General features: G+C 35.4%; 1 protein-coding gene across 6 annotated transcripts in view; it reads right to left on the bottom strand.

Moving 5' to 3' along the window:
- The window catches only part of RNF13 (ring finger protein 13), a 157,948-nt gene that overhangs the window by 62,511 nt on the left and 75,210 nt on the right, over positions 1-20,227 (bottom strand). For 5 of the 6 annotated variants that reach the window (XM_004755530.3, XM_004755528.2, XM_004755527.2 and 2 more), the window contains one exon: positions 3,725-3,812. In XM_004755530.3, the coding sequence (XP_004755587.1) occupies positions 3,725-3,812 (88 nt within the window). Of the gene's footprint in view, positions 1-3,714; positions 3,813-20,227 lie in introns of all 6 variants that reach the window. The other variant, XM_045088511.1, reaches the window with a different exon arrangement.

Here is a 20,227-nt window from a genome sequence, read left to right as displayed (position 1 = left end):
TAATAGCAGTAATAATAGCCATAAATGATTATTAATACTATTATAAAATATCTAATAATTATATTATCATGTATTTATTATGTAATGATAAGAAACCACTAAGAAACAGTCTTCTAGAGGTTTTCTATGTCTGAATTCATTCAATCCTCAATAACAACCCAATGAGTTAAGTACTATTATCATCCCCATTTTACATATCAGAAAGGTGAGGCCTACCGAGATGTAACAGAGATGTAAGAAAATATTCCCAAGGTCACACAGCTAGCAGGTGATCCAGCTGCAATTAAAACCCTAGCAGGCAGTACCCAGAAGCCACAATAACTGCTGCGTTCTGCTATTTCACTGAAAGATACGAGAACAGAGCCTTAAAGTATATCATTACCTGCTGTAGTCATGGTGGCTAAAATAGTACCTGATGAAGAGTAGGCTGTCAAAAAAAATATTTGTTCAAGGAAGACAGCAAGGAAAAAAAGAGAAGAAACAAACCCAGACATATTGATAACCTGCCCTGATTATACAATTGGGAATTTGCACAGCCTAGATTCAAACTTGAGGCTTCGCTTCCTAATCTAAGCTCTTGCAACTCTGTCATGGCATGGGTTTTCTCACATATCCTCTCTCACAGGATCTTCACAACCTTGTCAGGTCAAATAAAAATAAAAATGATACACACCTTTACAGATGAAAGTAAAGGGCTTAAAAGGTTAAGTAACTCTCCCAAAATTCATATATTAACTAACCTAGAAGAATAAACCCACATTTCCTGGTTCTGAAGTTGGTGTTTTCTCTATCACATTCTGCTGCCTCCTGAAGATGACAGATATTACTGGCTCACTGAGTTAACCCATCCTATGTCCTAGCTGAAATAAAAACAGACAAATTCCTTGTGTGAAATGTTGGCAGCAAGGGGCTTTTAAAACTTCCTTTTGTTTCCAGATACTACAATGTTTGTTTCTAGAATACACGCAATATTCTTGGTGGTTATAGACTAAGCCTTAAAAAGGGAATAGATACATGCCTCTTTTAATGAATCCATGCTTTCCTTTCTTCTTCCAATTAACAGCAATGTTGCAAATAGTAAAGATCTTTACAACATTTGTTTTTGAATATAAGAAATGTTCCAAACACAGATACACAGGGATAGAGCAGAATGTCACAGAAATAATCCAAGCAATAAAGAACCAAAATTCTGAGCAATCTTTGAAATGTAATAGCTCAACTGGAACATTTCCATGGCAACAACAGGATTACATGGTTGTGTGCTACTTTTAACATTTAACACATTTTCCTTAGGAACTGTCATGATTACCACAAAAAGGTTTCATGGTATTACAAAGACAAAATAGGTGTTAGAGGGAACAGGCACTTCCTGCTTGCAAAATTTTTATTGAAAACATATAAAGAGAGTAAATAGTTTATAAATATGAATCTGTTTAACTCAAAACACCTGAGATCTTGAAGCCTGCTAAACACTGGGCTCAGGACTTCAGCAAAACACACAAGGAGTAAGTAACTTGCTTAAAGTTATACAGCTGATACAAGTGAGAGTGTCAATTTAAATTCACACCCTTTCTTGAGTAGTTATGCTTTCCATTTTGCTAGTAATGTATACAGGTAACAAAAGTTACTGACCTGGCATATATATATATATATTTTAAGAGAGATAGCTGAAGGGGAAGAAGATCATGTCAAATCTGCAGTACCAAAAGAACTAGTTTATTTGGTAAGTCAAGTACCTTCATCAATTCCTCTACTTCCCAGCAGTGATGGTCAAACTTTTTGTGAAATGCTAGATCCTCCCAAGGGTACCTCATGCATTTTAATGATTTAGTCAGCTAGAATGTTAAATAATAATTTAAAATATATATGGAAATTAATGAAGGAACTTATTACCAAGTTTTACTTTTTTTTTTTTAAGATTTTATTTATTTATTTGCAGAGAGAGAGAGAGATTGCAAGTAGGGAGAGAGGCAGGCAGAGAGAGAGGAAAACAGGTTCCCCACCGAGCAGAGAGCCCAATGTGGGGCTCGATCCCAGGACCCTGAGATCATGACCTGAGCTGAAGGCAGAGCCTTAACCCACTGAGCCACCCAGGCATCCCACCAAATTTTACTTTTTATAAGTTATAATTTTACCTCAGATTCTAAGGGTAAGAAGAAAAGGGTTCTACTCAAACAATAACAACAACAACAAACAGCGTCTTAAGTTATAAAAAATTTAGTTAAGGACTCCAAAATCTTTCCTATTGAGGATCTAATTATTTAAAGTCTTAAATATATTCCAATGTAGGATACCAGTCCATAGCTTTATGTCTGCTTTTTGCTCCAAGCTCTTTCTTGCATACGAGACTCAATGGCACTTAGTAGCCAGAGGTATTATGGTTAGGTGCTAGAAGAAAAACAAAAATAAAATACTTAATCATGGATGCTGGCAGTGTGCTTTGGGGTCTGAACCCAATTTTCAATGGATATGTGGGGGATATCCGCCACACCATGGAACAACTCAACTCAATTGTGTCATTATCTACTTAGAGATAGCATCAGATTCTACAGGTTAAAAGTTTAGTCTCATAAAACTGCCCTCAATTCTTCAGACACCAGTTTTAAGTGCAGGTTATCACATATGCTTTCGATTCACTGGCTATAGGTTAGAGGTTCCATTGACAGCCCCCTCCTTGGGTTCAATTAATTAGTAAAGTAGCTCACAGAACTCAGAGAAACAATCTACTTACCAGATTATCAGTTTATTATGAAAGAATAGAACTCAGGAACAGCCAGATGGAAGAGATGCATAGGGCAAAGTACGTGAAGGGATGTAGAGATTCCATGCCCTTTCCAGGCACAGAATTCTCCCCAAATCTCAATGTGTTCACCAATCTAGCAGCTCTTTGAACCCTGTCCTTTTGGGTTTTTATGGAGGCTCCATTACACAGTAAACCACTGGCCACTGGAGATCTAGTCAACTTCCTGTCCTCTATCTCTCCACAGATTGGGGGCTGGGGGAGACTGAGAGCTCCAACCCTCTCATCACAGGGTTGGTTCTCCTGGCAGCCAGCCCTCATCCTTTGATGGAGTCCCAAAGTCACATCCTTAACATAACAAAAGATACCCTTTACCACTCTCACCAAATTAAGTGAAAGCATACAGCTTAAAAGTCACTGGTTAAAGCCAGTTATTTGGTTAAAATTGGCTCATTTTCCCTACAAGCTGGTATTTAGTAGAGAATAAGGGAAAACATTCTCATTTTGAATGAAAAGCTATAGGCATGTCAATGTATGTTAAGAAGCTAATAACCAACTGGTGTAAGAAAGCACAAGTATGTAGCTTTGAAATTCTATAAGAATACAGTAGCTACCTAGTGTAGATACATACCCTAACATTTAATATTGTAACTCTATAAAGAAATCACCAGAATTCTCCTATGGGATCCTTAACTCAGCATGTTTATCTCTATTTAAAGCTTTGATTTTTGCCAAAATATCAACACATCTTCTAAAATGAAACACAAAGTTAAAAGAAAACAAGACAACTAACTGTTCAGAAAAAAACAATTCTACTTCAGTATGAATAAAATTGTCACAAGAGGGTTAGGATGAGTTACCTTTCTAAAAGAAAAGAAATTTTGCTTTTTAAAAAGAAAATGAGAGTGGGGGGAAATCTTGTTAAGTTTTAGTTTCAAAAAGATCTGTCAAACAGGAGAGAAGAAAAGTGATACCTGTACTTACTGTCGTTGGATCCCATGCTAATGAGGTCATCAGAGTCAACATTGTGAACTATGGCTGCTTTGTATCCTGCTCTCTGTGCATTTAAAACCTGCAAGTCAGAAAACAATCACAATTATGAGGAAAAGACTGCTTTGTCATATAGTCCCTCAACTTCAACATAAACCAGCAAGTCTATACCATGTGTCTAGGACTAGATTACGTATGTATCTAAGAATAGATCTCAAATATGTTCTTGAAACATAACATATTTTATAATAATCAGTGACTTTGGATATTTTCTTGATTTCATTCATGGCATGAAGTGAATGAAAAACAAAGAAAGGATAGATACAAGCTAAAATACTAAAGAATCCAAAGCAATAAACCCACCTAGCTCTAACACATAGAGATTTGCTATGATCATGCTCAAGATTCATCAGCCCTTGGACATTCAAATATATGCTGCTTAGAGGGGAATAAACTTGGACAAATTACTTTTATTCATGTGGATTAATCAGAATAATTTTATCCTATCATTGAAAAAATAAATAAATAAAAACCCAGTCTGTAGTTGATGAGTGCCTCAAGGAATTAAAAGCACCTGTGAAACAGCCTCACAGAGCAGGCGCACATTAATATTCCTTATTCAAGAGTAAATGTATAAAACATGCACACAAATTAATAGCCCACATTATAACATTACAAACACAAGAAAGAAAATTAGGCAGAGGTTTTCTAAAAACTGATTAAAGTAGCATAAATAGTTCACCAACACAGGACCTACTGCTCTAATGTTAGGAATATGGCAAGAAAATTAACCAGCCAATAAAACTGTTAATAAGGTATGTTTATTAGTCCTGCAAGAAAATGTCAAAAATCAAGAAAGTTTGCCATTTTTTTTTTGTTACATGTGCATTTTTAAGTATCCAGCTAAAATTGACAACCTGCTAGCTCCAAAACTTCTTCCACATAGATAGTACTGTTTCTTCAAGGGGAGGGAAAAAATACTCTTAAGAAGGATATTATAGATTCTAAATCTTATTTATTACTTATATATTAATCTATTATTTATTCATTCTACTACCATAGCAGAAGAGACTTCACTTAGCTTTTAGTTAAACAGATGTATACTTGCTTGGGGTTGCTATTAGTTTATTTGATGCTTTCATGACCATTTTAACTGCTCCCAAAAAGCTAACCCAGTAACTGAGGAGAAATGTTTAAGACATTCAAAAAACAAATGTTGCCAGAGATACAATTTAAGAAATATAAAATTTATATCAAAAGTTGTTTTCTGATAAAAAAAAAAAAACAAGTTTAAGCTTTTTAAAGCCAGTGAATTCGGCTAAAAAAAAAAAAATCATGTAATTTGAAATTACATGATTTAACTTGTTTCCCTGCAAAATACATATTTGTGATACAACACAATAGGACACACAGGAAGGTGGTCTCAGGAACCATGATAAAGAGTGGGAAAAAAAGTTCAATTCAACTAGTATTTGTGGAGTTTACATAATAAAATTATATAAGGTACTGTGCGGCACAGTGCAGAACTCAAAGGTGAATTAGAAACAATCCTTGCTCTGAAAGAGCTCTCATGGATTCTCATGGATATCCAAAGAGGTCAGGCACTTTCTTGCCTCTCTATTAGCTCAGGCTAGTATGTTGCTTGGAATAGGTTTTGTCTTCTGAATGTCTATCAGGCCTTCAAATTTCATTATCTTCATGAAGCCTGTCCTGTTTCATGCCCTGCTGTGCACCTTTTTTCAAGCACCCACATAACCGCTCCCTGCTTACAGCATTTATATCAATTTATTTTCATTTTTCTTAAAGATCTTATATTGTACCTTACACACACACACACACACACACACACACACACACACAATCCCATTTCAAAAAAAACAAAACAAAACAAAAAAAAAAAAAAAACCTTCCATGGGGTCCTTAAAGCTCCTGTAGTTGTCTACGTGTGAGCTTTTCTGGTAGGAAGAGATAAAACCATCATTAATTTTACAAAAGGCTTTCTGAACCCCCAAATGTTAGTAACCACCAATATAAATTATTGGATTTACAACAATCTGCCAAGTGTGTAATTAAATCTAGCCATTAGATTCTTAAAACTGCATGAAGCAACTGAGGAGAAATGTTTCCTTCACACATCCAAAATGCAATTGGTTCCATAAATACAATATAATATTAGATCAATACCAAAAGCTGTTCTCTGCTAACAAAACAATAAAATCCCTCAAATAGAAAACTTAGAAAACCACTAAAATAGGCAGGGATTTTTGAATGTACAAGTGTGACTTCCCGAAATTAGAAACATGTTTTCAAAAATTTAACAAGAAGTCTTCCCTAAGGCTTTTGTTGTTTTTATTGATCTCCAAAATAAAGTATTAAAATTAAATCAAGAAAACATTAACATATGGACCCACAGACTTATGAATACAAACAAGGAAACTATATCCATGTTTATGAACTACAAAACGTGTGCATCAAGTCAAATTAAATTACATTTTTAACTAAGCAGCAGCTGGTATTTTTCAGAACACGAGGCACAAATAAAACCTAAATCAACTTAGTAAACATGTGCAAAGTTTCACATTCATAAAATGCAACCTCACACATGGTGTCAGATGGAGGCAAAGAACTCAAAGATTGACGAATAAAAAACATGCACTGTGAACAAACCTAAATTCCAAGAGAGACATCAAAACTGAAAATTTCATGAAAAAGCCTTCTGAATTGTGTTGCAAATCTGCCTTTTAAAGGAGATTGATCAAAGCCTTTAGCTCAAATTGTGGTAAATGCTCTAAATATTTTAGCTCTAATAAAAAAATTAGCTGCAACTAAATTATGTAGACCAGGCGGCACCTATCCAAGAGTTCTAGAGTAATATGGAACTGCTGGCTTGTTATAGGAAGTAGCCAGCATGTCAGAAGATAGCAAACTGTTAATGGAAAAACTTTCAGTAAGGTTCGAAAAGGAACCCTGGAAATGACACAATAGTTCATCTTATTTCCAGAGTGGACAAATTGGTAATACTGACATTAATAAAACAAGTCTTGTAAGAAGAACTGATTGAGCTGTCCAGATTGCAAGTAGAGATCTTTTATGGGATTTGAAGGATTGAGAAGTTGGGAGTTAACTGTTGATAGGATACATGTAACAAGGCTCCAGACTAAAAGCTCTAATGAATAAAGGAAGCTTCTATATGCTAGTGCTTTACATATATTATCTCTAATACCTAACACACCTCAACAAAATAGGTGTTCTTTTCTATATTTTAGAAAGGAGGAAAAATGGGTAGGTAAAAGTGCCCTACAATCGCATTTAGACAGAGCTGCAATTTTTTTTTTTAATCTGATTAGATAAAAAAAAAAGCATGGGGTTTCCCAATGAATCAGGAGGAGAACGAAAATTATGAACCTTACTAAACATTTTACAAATGTGTGAGAAAAGGAACTGAACTGAGAAATCATCAAAACTTAAGACAACATGATCATAAAACCTTGTAGGTCAAATGAAACCTCTATGCAAAACAGAGTTTAAAGCCAAGAAGGAAAGTGCTAAAATACTGCCACAGAGTTTTTGGAAACTTAGAGGGAAAATATTTAGTGGGCTGAAATGCCTATCACAGATTTTATGGAACATGAATTACACTTTAACAAAGAGAAAAAATTGGGGCTAACTGTAGAAAAGAGTTGAGGGAAATTTCTTATATGATAAAGAGAAAGAACAAAAGTCAGGACCTAGCAAGGTCTACTAAAAACAAAATAAAACATTGACATTACTAAATAAAGAATGCTACTGAAAGAAAGATCTGCAGAGAAGTTAAAAATATAAAAGCTTGGAACAAGATTACCTGCATTCCAATTCTGACTCTGTCACATATAAGTTGTATGAACTTAGGCAAGTAAGTTAACTTCTCTGTAAGATAAGTCTGATAATATACCCAACTTAAAGAGTTACTATGAGGATTAAACGATTTAATATATGTAAAACACTCAAAATAGTGCTTAGACAGTACCTGCACATATTAAATAAGTGCTATTTATGAGTACTGTCATTGCTATTGATTTTCATTGTTGCTCTTGGAGAATCCAAGGTGAGAAGAAAGAAAACAAAGGGCCAGATTGGCAGTACTACCTTGGAGACCATTCCAAGAATCAGACATGGCATCTACTCTGTTAGGGTTCACAGAAGGCAACTGAATAAGGCGCTGACATGGCTAAGGCAGTATTTTAGAACAAATCTGGTCTACTTAGATTGATATGGAAAGAAGAAACTGAACATGTGGAGATGTTATGAAAAGGCAGGATAGAAAGATGGCAATGATATGAAACAACAATAGTTTTTATTCTTCTTCAAAAACTAATTTTTGGACCTTGGAACCTAGGAAACTTGGAGAATATGCTTAAACAGAAATGGAAAAGTCTGAGAAGCAGAGCTTGTTTTCACAAGGGAAGAGAAAGGAATGCCTCTGAATAATGGGGGAGGTAGTGAGGTTTCTATATATAGGTTTGTTTGTTTTTTTAAGGTAAGACAGAATACAACAGATTAAGACTTGAGATAAAAACTTAAAAATTTTCAGCAAATTAATTCACTCATTCATCCAACAAATATTTGGAGTAAATCTAGCTACCTGGTTGCTAAAAATAATTAACTTCTAATAAAACATAATCCATTCACAGTTCTACATTTCTTATAGTCTTCAAACTCCTTTAACATCTGTATGTGAACTAAATGTATTTCTTTTTTCCTCTGAGAAGAGATGTTACACATAAGCAGAGCTATGTATATCTCGAAGCTATATATTTGCAAGAACAGTAAAAATTCAATAGAGCTGACTTTCCTTGATGGAAAATGACCTTGAAAAGAACCCAATTATTTACAGCAGAAACACTGATAAGATTTTTTTTTTAATTTTGAAACACATTTCAAGTCTTTATCTGAATTATTAATTTGTTTTTTTTCTTTCATGAAGAAAAATTTGTAACACCTGAATAACTGTGAAAAAGCAAGCTTATTGGATTATTTCAGACAGACAGACAGGTAATCTTCCATGAACACCATACACATGTCTCCTACAGATGCCCCATGTTTCTAAGAATATCTGCTTTCAATTGATCGGATAAAATATGTGTGATTCAAAATAGTAGCCAAGTTTAAATATATTCTCTTCTAATTTTAGTGATTATACAATCTTAAGTTTAGTTCATTATTTCACCATTTTATTATAAATGTAAAAAGGTCATTTATTTTTTTAACTAGAAAGCTGAAATATGTCAGATTGTAATTCATCCAGAATGAAAACAGGATTTAGAGGGAAATTTCTATGACATGTTATAATTTTATTTATTGAAACAAGTAAAGTAGTAGTAGAAGTAAAAAAAGATGTAATAAATATTGGGGAATTTCTCCCTGGAAAGTCTACCTGGCTTGGGTATAAATATTAAAAGATACACCTATCTCAAGATGCATTTTAAGCACTTGACTACTAGGAAGAGAATGACTAAATTTAATCATATGATACCTACAGTGACTTCAAAGCATCTTTCATTTTCTTTTGGCTCTCAATCTACTTTCCTGCCCAATAATGAACTTGAGTTCACATTTTATATTGACATTTTAAAATATTTCTACATTATTAGTGTTATCTACAAAAAATCCCACAATCAACATATTTTCTGGTAAAACACTGAATGTTTTCTTCTCAATAACAGCAATAAGAGAAAGATATTAACTCTCACCTCATCTATTCAGCATTGAATACTAAAATTCTGGTCAATGAAATAAGGAAGGTGGGAGGCACGGGGCAGTGGAGATTGGGAAGAGAGATAGAAAGAGTGAATACAGATTACCCAAGAAGATGCTCTTTATTTGTAAGTTGACATAACCATCTACTTAGATGAACTAATAAAAGGCTTCGAGAGAAAATAATTGAGTTTAGAATTCAGCTTGAGCTTATCCAGCTTAAGCTTCCTTCAAAAATTAAGGTGAGGAGTGCCTGGGTGGCTCAGTCAGTTGAGCAACTGACTTCTTTTTTTTTTCTTAAATTTTATTTATTTATTTGACAGAGAGAGCGAGAGAGAACAAGCAGGCAGAGTAGTAGGCAGAGGAGAGGGAGAAGCAGGCTCCCCACTGAGCAGAGAGCCCAATATGGGGCTCTATCCCAAGATCCTGGGATCAGGACCTGAGCCAAGGACAGTCGCTTAACCAACCAAGCCACCCTGGCGCCCTGAGCAACTGATTCTTGATTTTGGCTCAGGTCATGATCTCAGAGTCCTGAGATCAAGGCCCAAGTCCAGCTTGGTGTAGTCTGCTTGTCCCCCACCCCATGCACTCACTCCCTCTCTCTTTCTTTCTAAAACAAATTAAATAAAATCTTGAAAATAAAATGAAGATGAAGTTAAGACATTTCCAGATGAACAAAAACAGAGAATCTGTGCCAGTGGCCTTACAAGAAATATGAAAAGGAGTCCTTTAGGCTGAAATGAATGTAATGAAGAGTAGCCAATAAGTTGAATCTATACAAAATAATTAGCAGCAGTAAATATAACTACATAGGTATTATGAAAACTGTATAAAGATAATTTTTTTGGGCGTCTGGGTAGCTCAGTTGAGTGCCCAACTCTTGGTATGGGCTCAGGTTGTGATCTCATGGGTCCTGGGATCCAGCCCCACCTCAGGCTTCCCCCAAGCCCCCAGCAGAGATTTTGCTTGAAGATTCTCTCCCTCTGGCCCTCCCCCAACTCATGCATGTACACTCACTCACACTCTAAAATAAATAAATCTCTTTAAAAAGATGTTTTGTTTTGTTTAGGACACCTAATTTTTTTTTATTAGATTCAACAGATATAGATGACTCTATGAAATTGCTATGAAAGTTTCTAAATGCATTCTCTCAATCTCTGCACTCTTCCCTCTGTTGACCAGAACAGTGTGTGAAGCAGCAGACATTCCTGGCCTGCAGTCTAAGTATTACTGTAGTCCACATTTTTTTTTAAGATTTTTATTTTATTTTGAGAGAGAGATAGAGAGAGAGAGAACGCGTGCACGTGATGGGGGGAGGGACAGAGAGAGGAAAAGAGAGAGAATCTCAAGCCAATTCCCCACTGAGCATGGAGCCTGACACAGAGCTGGATCTTGCTGCCCTGAGATCGTGACTTAGGCCCAAATTAAGAGTCAGATGTATAGCAACCAAGCCACCCAGGTGCCCCTGCAGTCCACACTTTTGATGTGGTTGGCTGGCTGGACTGTGGACTGCAAGTATGGACTGCAAGAGGGTCCTTGGCTTCACACAGGATAGAAATCAAACACAAAGAGAGGACGTGAGAACAGAGTTTACAGAAGACAGGGAATATAGATATGGACAGAGTGTCCAGGAGACTTGGAAAGGAAAGGAGATTGAGTCTCCAAAGATATTTTTATTTTTAACTCTTTCCTGCTCCTATTTGTTTTAGAAGACAGCTGCATAAAAAAATAATGTGTTAACAGTCTTCTATAAAGAAACAATTTGTATGACAATAATAGTACAATAGCATGATAGAAGAGGTAGGGAATAAAGGTATATTGAACCAAAATTTTCATATACTACTTAAATCGAGTTAGTACTAATCTAAACTACACTGTTTTAAGTTAAGATGTTAATTGCAATAGCAGGACCATTACTATCAAAAGTAACTAAAAAATATACAGAAGAAACAACAAGGAAATTAAAAAGGTATGTTAAAAATATCCATTTAACACAATAAAAAAAGGCAGGAATTGAAAAACTAAAAAAGACATCAGAAGAGATAAAAAAACAAATTAAGTGCCAGATGTAAATCCTACTTTATAATTACATTAAATGTAAACATACTGAATATCCCAATCAAAAACCAGAGATTGGCAGAATGGATTTAAAAACATGATCCAGGGGCGCCTGGGTGGCTCAGTGGGTTAAGCCGCTGCCTTTGGCTCGGGTCATGATCTCAGGGTCCTGGGATCGAGCCCCACATCGGGCTCTCTGCTCAGCGGGGAGCCTGCTTCCCTCTCTCTCTGTCTCTGCCTGTCTCTCCATCTACTTGTGATTTCTCTCTGTCAAATAAATAAATAAAATCTTTAAATAAAATAAAATAAATAAAAACATGATCCATATCTTACTAAGACAATTTTCCATTTTCCTTCAGGAAGCTATAGCCACTATAAGCATATGCACCTAATCACAGAGTTCCACAATACACGAAGCAAAATTTAAAAAGTAAAGGGAGAAACAATTCAACGATAGTTGGAAACTTCAATGCTCCACTTTCTCTAATGGATAGAAAAAGTCAGAAGATCAATGAAGAAATGGAAGACTTGAACAATATATAAACTAACTAGACCTAATAGACATCTATAAAACATTTTACTCTACAATAAACATTTTTCTCAAGTGCAGTTTCTCCAAGGTAGGCCAGATATTAGGGCATAAAACAATTCTCAATAATTTTAAAAGTACTAAAATCATACAAAGTTCTCCAACCACAATGAATTGAAGTTAGAAATCAATATTCGAGGGAAATTTGGGAAATTCACAAATATATCAAAATTAAACAGCACATCCTAACTCACCAATGAGTCAAAAAAGAAATCACCAAGGAAATTGTAAAATACTTTGAACTGATGAAAACAAAACATATCAAAATTTTGGAATGCAGCCAACACTTCATTTGACAAAATCAATACCCTTTCATGATAAAAATATTCAATAAATACCAAAACAGAATGGTCCCAGCACAAAAACAGACACATAGATCAATGGAACAGAATGGAGAGCCCAGAAAGAAACCCACAAGTATATGGTCAATTAATCTACAACAAAGGAGCCAAAAATATATAATGGGGAAAAGACAGTCTTTTCAACAAATGGTGCTGGGAAAACTGGGCAGCTACATGCAAAATAATGAATGGACCACTTTCTTATATCACACAAAAATATACTCAAAATGGATTAAAAATCTAAATGTGAGACCTGAAACCATAAAACTCCTAGAAAAAAAACATAGGAAGTAATCTCTTTGACAGTGGCCTTACTGATATTTTTCTAGATAGGTCTCCTGAGACATGGGAAATAAGAGCAAAAATAAACCACTGGGATTACACCAAAATAAAAAGCTTTTGTAGAGTGAAAGAAATCATCAAAATGAAAAGGCAACCTACTGAATGGGAGAGGATATTTGCAAATGATTTATCTGATAAGAGGTTACTATCCAAAATATATAAAGTATACAACTCAACACCAAAGCATGTGTTCACAAGGATGTGGAGACAAAGAAAACCTAGTGTACTGTTGGCGGCAGTGCAGATTAGTGCAGCCACTGTGGAAAACTACATAAGTTCCTCAAAAATTAAAAACAGAAATACCATAAAACCTGGTAATTCTGCTACTGGGTATTCACCCAAACAAAACAAAAAAAAACTAATTCAAAAAGATACATGCACCCCAATGTTGACTGCCAATTATTTATAATAGCCAAGATATAGAAGCAGGGTAAATGTCCTCTGATAGATGAATGAATAAAGAAAACGAAGTGTATGTTGAGATCTGTAACAACATAGGTGGGTCTAGAAGTATTATGTTAAAGACAGAGAAAAACAAATACCAAAAGATTTGATTTATATGTGAAATCTAAAAACCAAAGCAAAGCAGAAACAACATAAATACAGAGAACAAATTGGTGGTTGTCAGAGGCAAAAAGGAGTGAAGAGGAATGGCAAATACAGGTTTCCAGTTAAAGAATGAAGAAGTCACGGGGTGAAAAGTACAACATAGAGAACACAGGCAATGGTATTGTGAGAGTGTTGTATGGTGACAGATGGTAGCTATGCTTGTGGTAAGTATAGTATAACACAGAGTTCGAATCACTATGTTGTACACCTGAATCTAATGTAGCATGTGTCAACTATACTTCAATTTAAAAAATGAAAAAAAAGGGACAATCTTCAAAAAACAGTGCGAGAACAATTAGATGCCCCCCCCCACAAAAAAGAAAGAATACTGATGTATGGTGACTAACACACATATACACACACACACACACACACACACAAAGAATAGGATGTATCACTTGCACCAAATTCAAATATTAACTAAAAAAGAGCCATTTAGACCTAAATTTAAAACATAACACAAAAAAATTTCTAGAAAAAAATACAAGCAGAGATCTTTGTGACCTCAGGAAGGAAAATATTTCTTATTTATAACAACAAAAGCACAATTCATTAAAAAAAATCAGGTTTCATCAAAATTAAGAATTTCTTCTTTTTGAAAGACATTGCTAAGAATAAATAAGCCATTGGCTAGAAAAAAATGTTTGCACTATGCATATCTGATAAAGGGCTTATATGCCAGAATATATCAAGAACTTTCAAAACTTATTAATAAGAACCCCCCCCCCCCAAAAAAATGAGGAAAAGACTGAAGAGACTCTTTACCAACTTCACATACTGGTGGCAAATACACACAAACCAGTGCTCAGAAAAACCTGCGGGCTGGCAAGATGGATGGAGGGATGAATCATGGGGTTTAGCTGTCCCGAAGGTATATGCTACCTGATTCAACTGTTTAGAATTCATTGTGATGATTACTCCAGTAAGAAGAACAAGTGAAACGATTCTACTGCAAACATACATACTAAACCAAGATAAAAAATAAAGTTGCAAATATCTCTATTTTCGGACCCTTCTAGTAGGACAAATAATTTTTAAAATGTTAGCTACATCAAGATAAATACAATGAAGTAGGGCTGCTTCTTATAGTATTTCTTGATACAAAATGATGAGAACCAGGAAGAAACAAAAAACCTGAACAGACCCATAACCAGTAAGCAGATTGAACGTCATCAAAAATCTACAAACAAAAGCCCAGGGCCAGATGGCTTCCCAGGGGAATTCTACCAAACATTTAAAGAAGAATTAATTCCTATTATCCTGAAACTGTTCCAAAAAATAGAAATGGAAGGAAAACTTCCAAACTCATTTTATGAGGCAAGCATCACCTTGATCCCAAAACCAGACAAGGATCCCATCAAAAAAGAGAATTACAGGCCAATATTGTTGATGAACACAGATGCAAAAATTCTCATCAAAATACTAGCCAATAGGATCCAACAGTACATTAAAAGGATTATTCACCACGACCAAATGGGATTTATTCCAGGGCTGGCAAGGTTGGTTCAACATCCACAAATCAATCATTATGATACAATACATTAATAAAAGAAAGAACAAGAACCATATGATGCTCTCAATAGATACTGAAAAAGCATATCACAAAGTACAGCATCCATTCCTGATCAAAACTCTTCAAAATGTAGGGATAGAATATTATCAAAGCCATCTATGAAAAACCCACTACAAATATCATTCTCAATGGAGAAAAACTGAGAGCTTTTCCAATAACGTCAGGAACACGGCAGGGATGTCCATTATCACCACTGCTATTCAACAGAGTACTAGAAGTCATAGCCTCAGCAATCAGACAACAAAAAGAAATTAAAGGCATCCAAATTGGCAAAGAAGAAGTCAAACTATCACTCTTTGCAGATGATATGATACTATATGTGGAAAACCCAAAAGACTCCACTCCAAGTCTGCTAGAACTTGTAAAGGAATTCAGTAAAATGTCAGGATACAAAATCAATGCACAGAAATCAGTTGCATTTCTTTACACCAACAAGACAGAAAAAAGAGAAATTAAGGAGCCAATCCCATTTACAATTGCACACGAAACCATAAAATACCTAGGAATAAACCTAACCAAGAGGCAAAGAATCTATACTCAGGAAACTATAAAGTACTCATGAAAGAAATTGAGGAAGACACAAAGAAATGGAAAAATGTTCCATGCGCCTGGATTGGAAGAACAAATATTGTGAAAATGTCTATGCTGCCTAAAGCAATCTACACATATAATGCAGTCCCTATCAAAATACCATCCATTTTTTTCAAAGAAATGGAATAAATAATCCTAAAATTTATATGGAACTAGAAAAGACCTCTAATAGCCAAAGGAATATTGAAAAAGAAAGCCAAAGTTGGTGGCATCACAATTCCAGACTTCAAGCTCTATTACAAAGCTGTCATCACCAAGACAGTATGGTACTAGAACAAAAACAGACACATAGATCAATGGAACAGAATAGAGAGCCCAGAAGCAAACCCTCAACTCTACGGTCAACTAATCTTCAACAAAGCAGGAAAGAATGTTCAATGGAAAAAAGACAGCCTCTTCAACAAATGGTGTTGGGAAAATTGGACAGCCACATGCAGAAAAATGAAATTGGACCATTTCTTTACACCACACATGAAAATAGACTCAAAATGGATGAAGGACCTCAACGTGAGAAAGGAATCCATCAAAATCCTTGAGGAGAACACAAGCAGCAACCTCTTCGAACTCCGCCTCAGCAATGTTCCTAGGAACATCGCCAAAGGCAAGGGAAGCAAGGGCAAAAATGAACTATTGGGACTTCATCAAGATCAAAAGCTTTTGCACACCAAAGGAAACAGTTAACAAAACCAAAAGACAACTGACAGAATGGGAGAAGATATTTGCAAATGACATATCAGATAAAGGGCTAGTATTGAAAATCTATCAAGAGCTTAGCAAACTCAACACCCAAAGAACAAATAATCCAATCAAGAAATGGGCAGAGGACATGAACAGACATTTCTGCAAAGACGACATCCAGATGGCCAACAGACATATGAAAAAGTGCTCCATATCACTCGGCATCAGGGAAATACAAATCAAAACCACAATGAGATATCACCTCACACCAGTCAGAATGGCTAAAATCAACAAGTCAGGAAATGACAGATGCTGGCGAGGATGCGGAGAAAGGGGAACCCTCCTACACTGTTGGTGGGAATGCAAGCTGGTGCAACCACTCTGGAAAACAGCATGGAGGTTCCTCAAAATGTTGAAAATAGAACTGCCCTATGACCCAGCAATTGCACTACTGGCTATTTACCCTAAAGATACAAACATAGTGATCCAAAGGGGCACGTGCACCCGAATGTTTATAGCAGCAATGTCCACAATAGCCAACTATGGAAAGAACCTAGATGTCCATCAACAGATGAATGGATAAAGAAGATGTGGTATATATACACAATGGAATACTATGCAGCCATCAAAAGAAATGAAATCTTGCCATTTGCGACAACATGGATGGAACTAGAGCGTATCATGCTTAGTGAAATAAGTCAAGCAGAGAAAGACAACTATCATATGATCTCCCTGATATGAGGAAGTGGTGATGCAACATGGGGGCTTAAGTGGGTAGGAGAAGAATCAATGAAACAAGATGGGATTGGGAGGGAGACAAACCATAAGTGACTCTTAATCTCACAAAACAAACTGAGGGTTGCTGGGAGGATGGGGGTTGGGAGAAGGGGGGTGGGGTTATGGACATTGGGGAGGGTATGTGCTTTGGTGAGTGCTGTGAAGTGTGTAAACCTGGCGATTCACAGACCTGTACCCCTGGGGATAAAAATATATGTTTATAAAAAATAAAAAATTTAAAAAAAAACAACTAAGTCTGTTAATCAGCTTGAAAAATAAAGATGATAAAATGAAATTTAGAGTACTTTGGATGCAATATTTTATGCTCCTTAAGGAAAGGAACTACCTTATTTGTATATATTTCAAACCTAGAAGAAGCTCTCTCACATAAACACTTGTTTATCAAACTAAATCACAACTAAGATAAGTCTACCAGCCCTACCAGCAAGATGTATGCCACAAAAATAAAAGCTCCCTGTATCTTTTGTTTAGTTCCCCCTGAAAAACATGCCAAAAATTTTACTTCAGTCATCAGAGATAAAAATGTTCCTCAAATATTTTGCATTTTCCCAGCTTTCTCAGGAAAAGGTAGCAAATATGATTTGACCTTTTCCAGTGACTTGGGGATCATCATGAATAGGCTTCCTCATACCCTAGCTGGTTTTTCTCCTTAATGTTAAGTGTTAAATGTCACTTCCTCTCTGTCTGTACTCACTAGTAGTAGGCTAAACTAGTAGTCATTCCAGCCTTCCCCCACCCTTACCCCTTTTCTGTGGTAGAAAAACAGAGAAGTAAACCTGGTAAGAACTCAACTCTTACAAAAAAAAATAAGTACATAAAAGTTCTAAGAAAAACTGTTACGGGGGAACCTGGGTGGCTCAGTGGGTTAAAGCCTCTGCCTTCGGCTCAGGTCATGATCCCAGGGTCCTGGGATCGAGCCCCGCATCAGGCTCTCTGCTCAGCAAGGAGCCTGCTTTCCTCTCTCCCTCTCTCTCTGCCTACTTGTGATCTCTCTCTGTGTCAAATAAATAAAATCTTAAAAAAAAAAATTGCTACAAAAAGTATGTGGTTTTAATGCTGAAACTTTATGACATTTATTATGGTGATACAAAGGCACATTTCCTCTCTTATATAAGGTCATATTTTAAGAGAGTGGACTTTTTGACAAATGGCATATGTTTATTTAGGTTTGGAGAGAAGTTGAATTTATTTTATTAGAAAACATTTTTGGTAGGGCTGGTAAAATTGGTGTTTGTATGCAAAGCCATACTTACTTGTTTCAAGTATAGCATAAAACAGAAGCTAGAATCCTTGGGAAACTTAAAAATGATTGTAGGTTCCAGTCCAGTGGCAGCATTTTAGTCAATCTTTGTTTTGGTACACGGGAAAGCAATTTTTAAGTATTGAAGGTAATAAAAATTATGGGTAGTAAAATAATTTGGTGGACCTGGGTGAACTTTAATAAAAAGAAATTTCAGGGACACCTGGGTGGTTCAGTGGGTTAAGATGCTGCCTTTGGCTCAGGTTGTGATCCCTGGGTCCTGGGATCAAGTTCTGCATCGGGCTCCTTGCTCAGCCAGGAACCTGCTTCTCTGTCCGCCTCTGCCTGCCTCTCTGCCTACTTGTTTGCTCTCTCTCTCTCTCCCACTTCTCTCTGACAAATAAATAAATAAAATCTTTTAAAAATTTTTCATATATTTCATCAAACTTTATTATAGGCTATGTGTTGTATATGTATTGAGGCAAGAATAAAAGTAAATTTCTTATTGTGGATTTGGCTGTACTTTCTCAGTCAAAAAAGTTGAAAACCTATTTATATAAGGAATTCTTAATGTTCTGTACATTGCCTGCAATGAAAAAATAAATCTGTGCTTTTTATTGCAGTGATAGTATTCTGCAACACACCATCACAAAGTCAAAGTCTTTAGCTTATAGGTCTCTAAATGTGGCTGTTTATAATGAGGTTTTACTATTTTTTCTGGGACATGAGTAGAATAAACTAAAAATAATTTTTTCTCAGAAATGTTAAGAAAACACAAATAAACCTATATGTACAGCTATTCCTAATACTGTCATTAGTTTGAAGATGCCTTAAAAAAAAAAAACTTTGTAATGAACTTTTACCAGTTAGAATTAACCACATCAGTTGAAAGTTGCCTAAATAAATTTTCAGAATTGCAATTTAAGTTTAATAGAGGTATCCACAAATTATTCTCTAGTTACATATGCATGTTAAACTGTATGTTAAAATGAAAAATATGATCAAAATTCATATTTTGGTATTTCTGATACTGCCAGAATTCATATTCTATTCTAATCAAATCTTAATTATTTTTCATCCTAATGAGAATGAGAAGCTCATTTCAACCCACCTACCACTGTAAATAAAGCTTGTTGAAAGAAATTTTCGTGTAACAAAAGACAACTCTGCACTTACTATGAGCCAACCAAGAATTCCCAAGTACTGACAGACTTGTACTACACTTGTAATGTAATGGAGGGAACAATTACAATGAGCACTTTAATGCTCAGCACCACCCAGTGGTAGAACTCTGAGCACTCGCCCTTCTTTAACTGCTCACTCATTTGTTGCACCAAGCACTGTACTGAAAAAAACTCAGTACACAGAACTTCAAAAAACATAAGTGCTACTCCCAAGAAGCTGATGTGAGAAAGTACCCATGGGTTTTTAGGCTAGAATCAAGTTAGGGAGAAATAAAACAATATATATAAATAGAATATAAAAAAAGAATCTATTGTAGAGGGAAAAGAAATGCACAGTACTTTTGGGGTTTGGTCTGGCCTTAGCAAAGAATTTTTTTCATCACAAAGTTTTTCAAATATAAGACAGAAAATGAGCAGCTTTAACAAGCACTCACTTTGTGATATATGTAACATCACTCTATTAAAACATTTGAAATTACTATAAAAATATTCCAAATAGGAAGTTCCCTCATGAAGATCAGATACAAATACTGATTTAATATAATCTGTAGTTAGAATAAAACTTAAAAAAAATTCCTAATGTAGACTTTAATGAAATTTAATTAGTTAACTAACTAATGAACATCAGTAAGTGACAGGTCTCTTAAACTTGAGTAGTGAGAATTCCAATATTCATTTACTATTGGATTATATATACATACATTATAAATATTTTGTGTGTGCTAGTTTCAAAACATAAAAAGGTAAAAAGTCAAAACAAA

This window comes from Mustela putorius, unplaced genomic scaffold, assembly GCF_011764305.1.
Source record: "Mustela putorius furo isolate JIRA1106 unplaced genomic scaffold, ASM1176430v1.1 tig00003834_pilon_pilon_pilon, whole genome shotgun sequence".
NCBI classification, from domain to species: Eukaryota; Metazoa; Chordata; class Mammalia; order Carnivora; family Mustelidae; genus Mustela; species Mustela putorius.
Note: the sequence above shows the minus strand (reverse complement) of the source record. Positions and strands in the feature narration are given on the sequence as shown.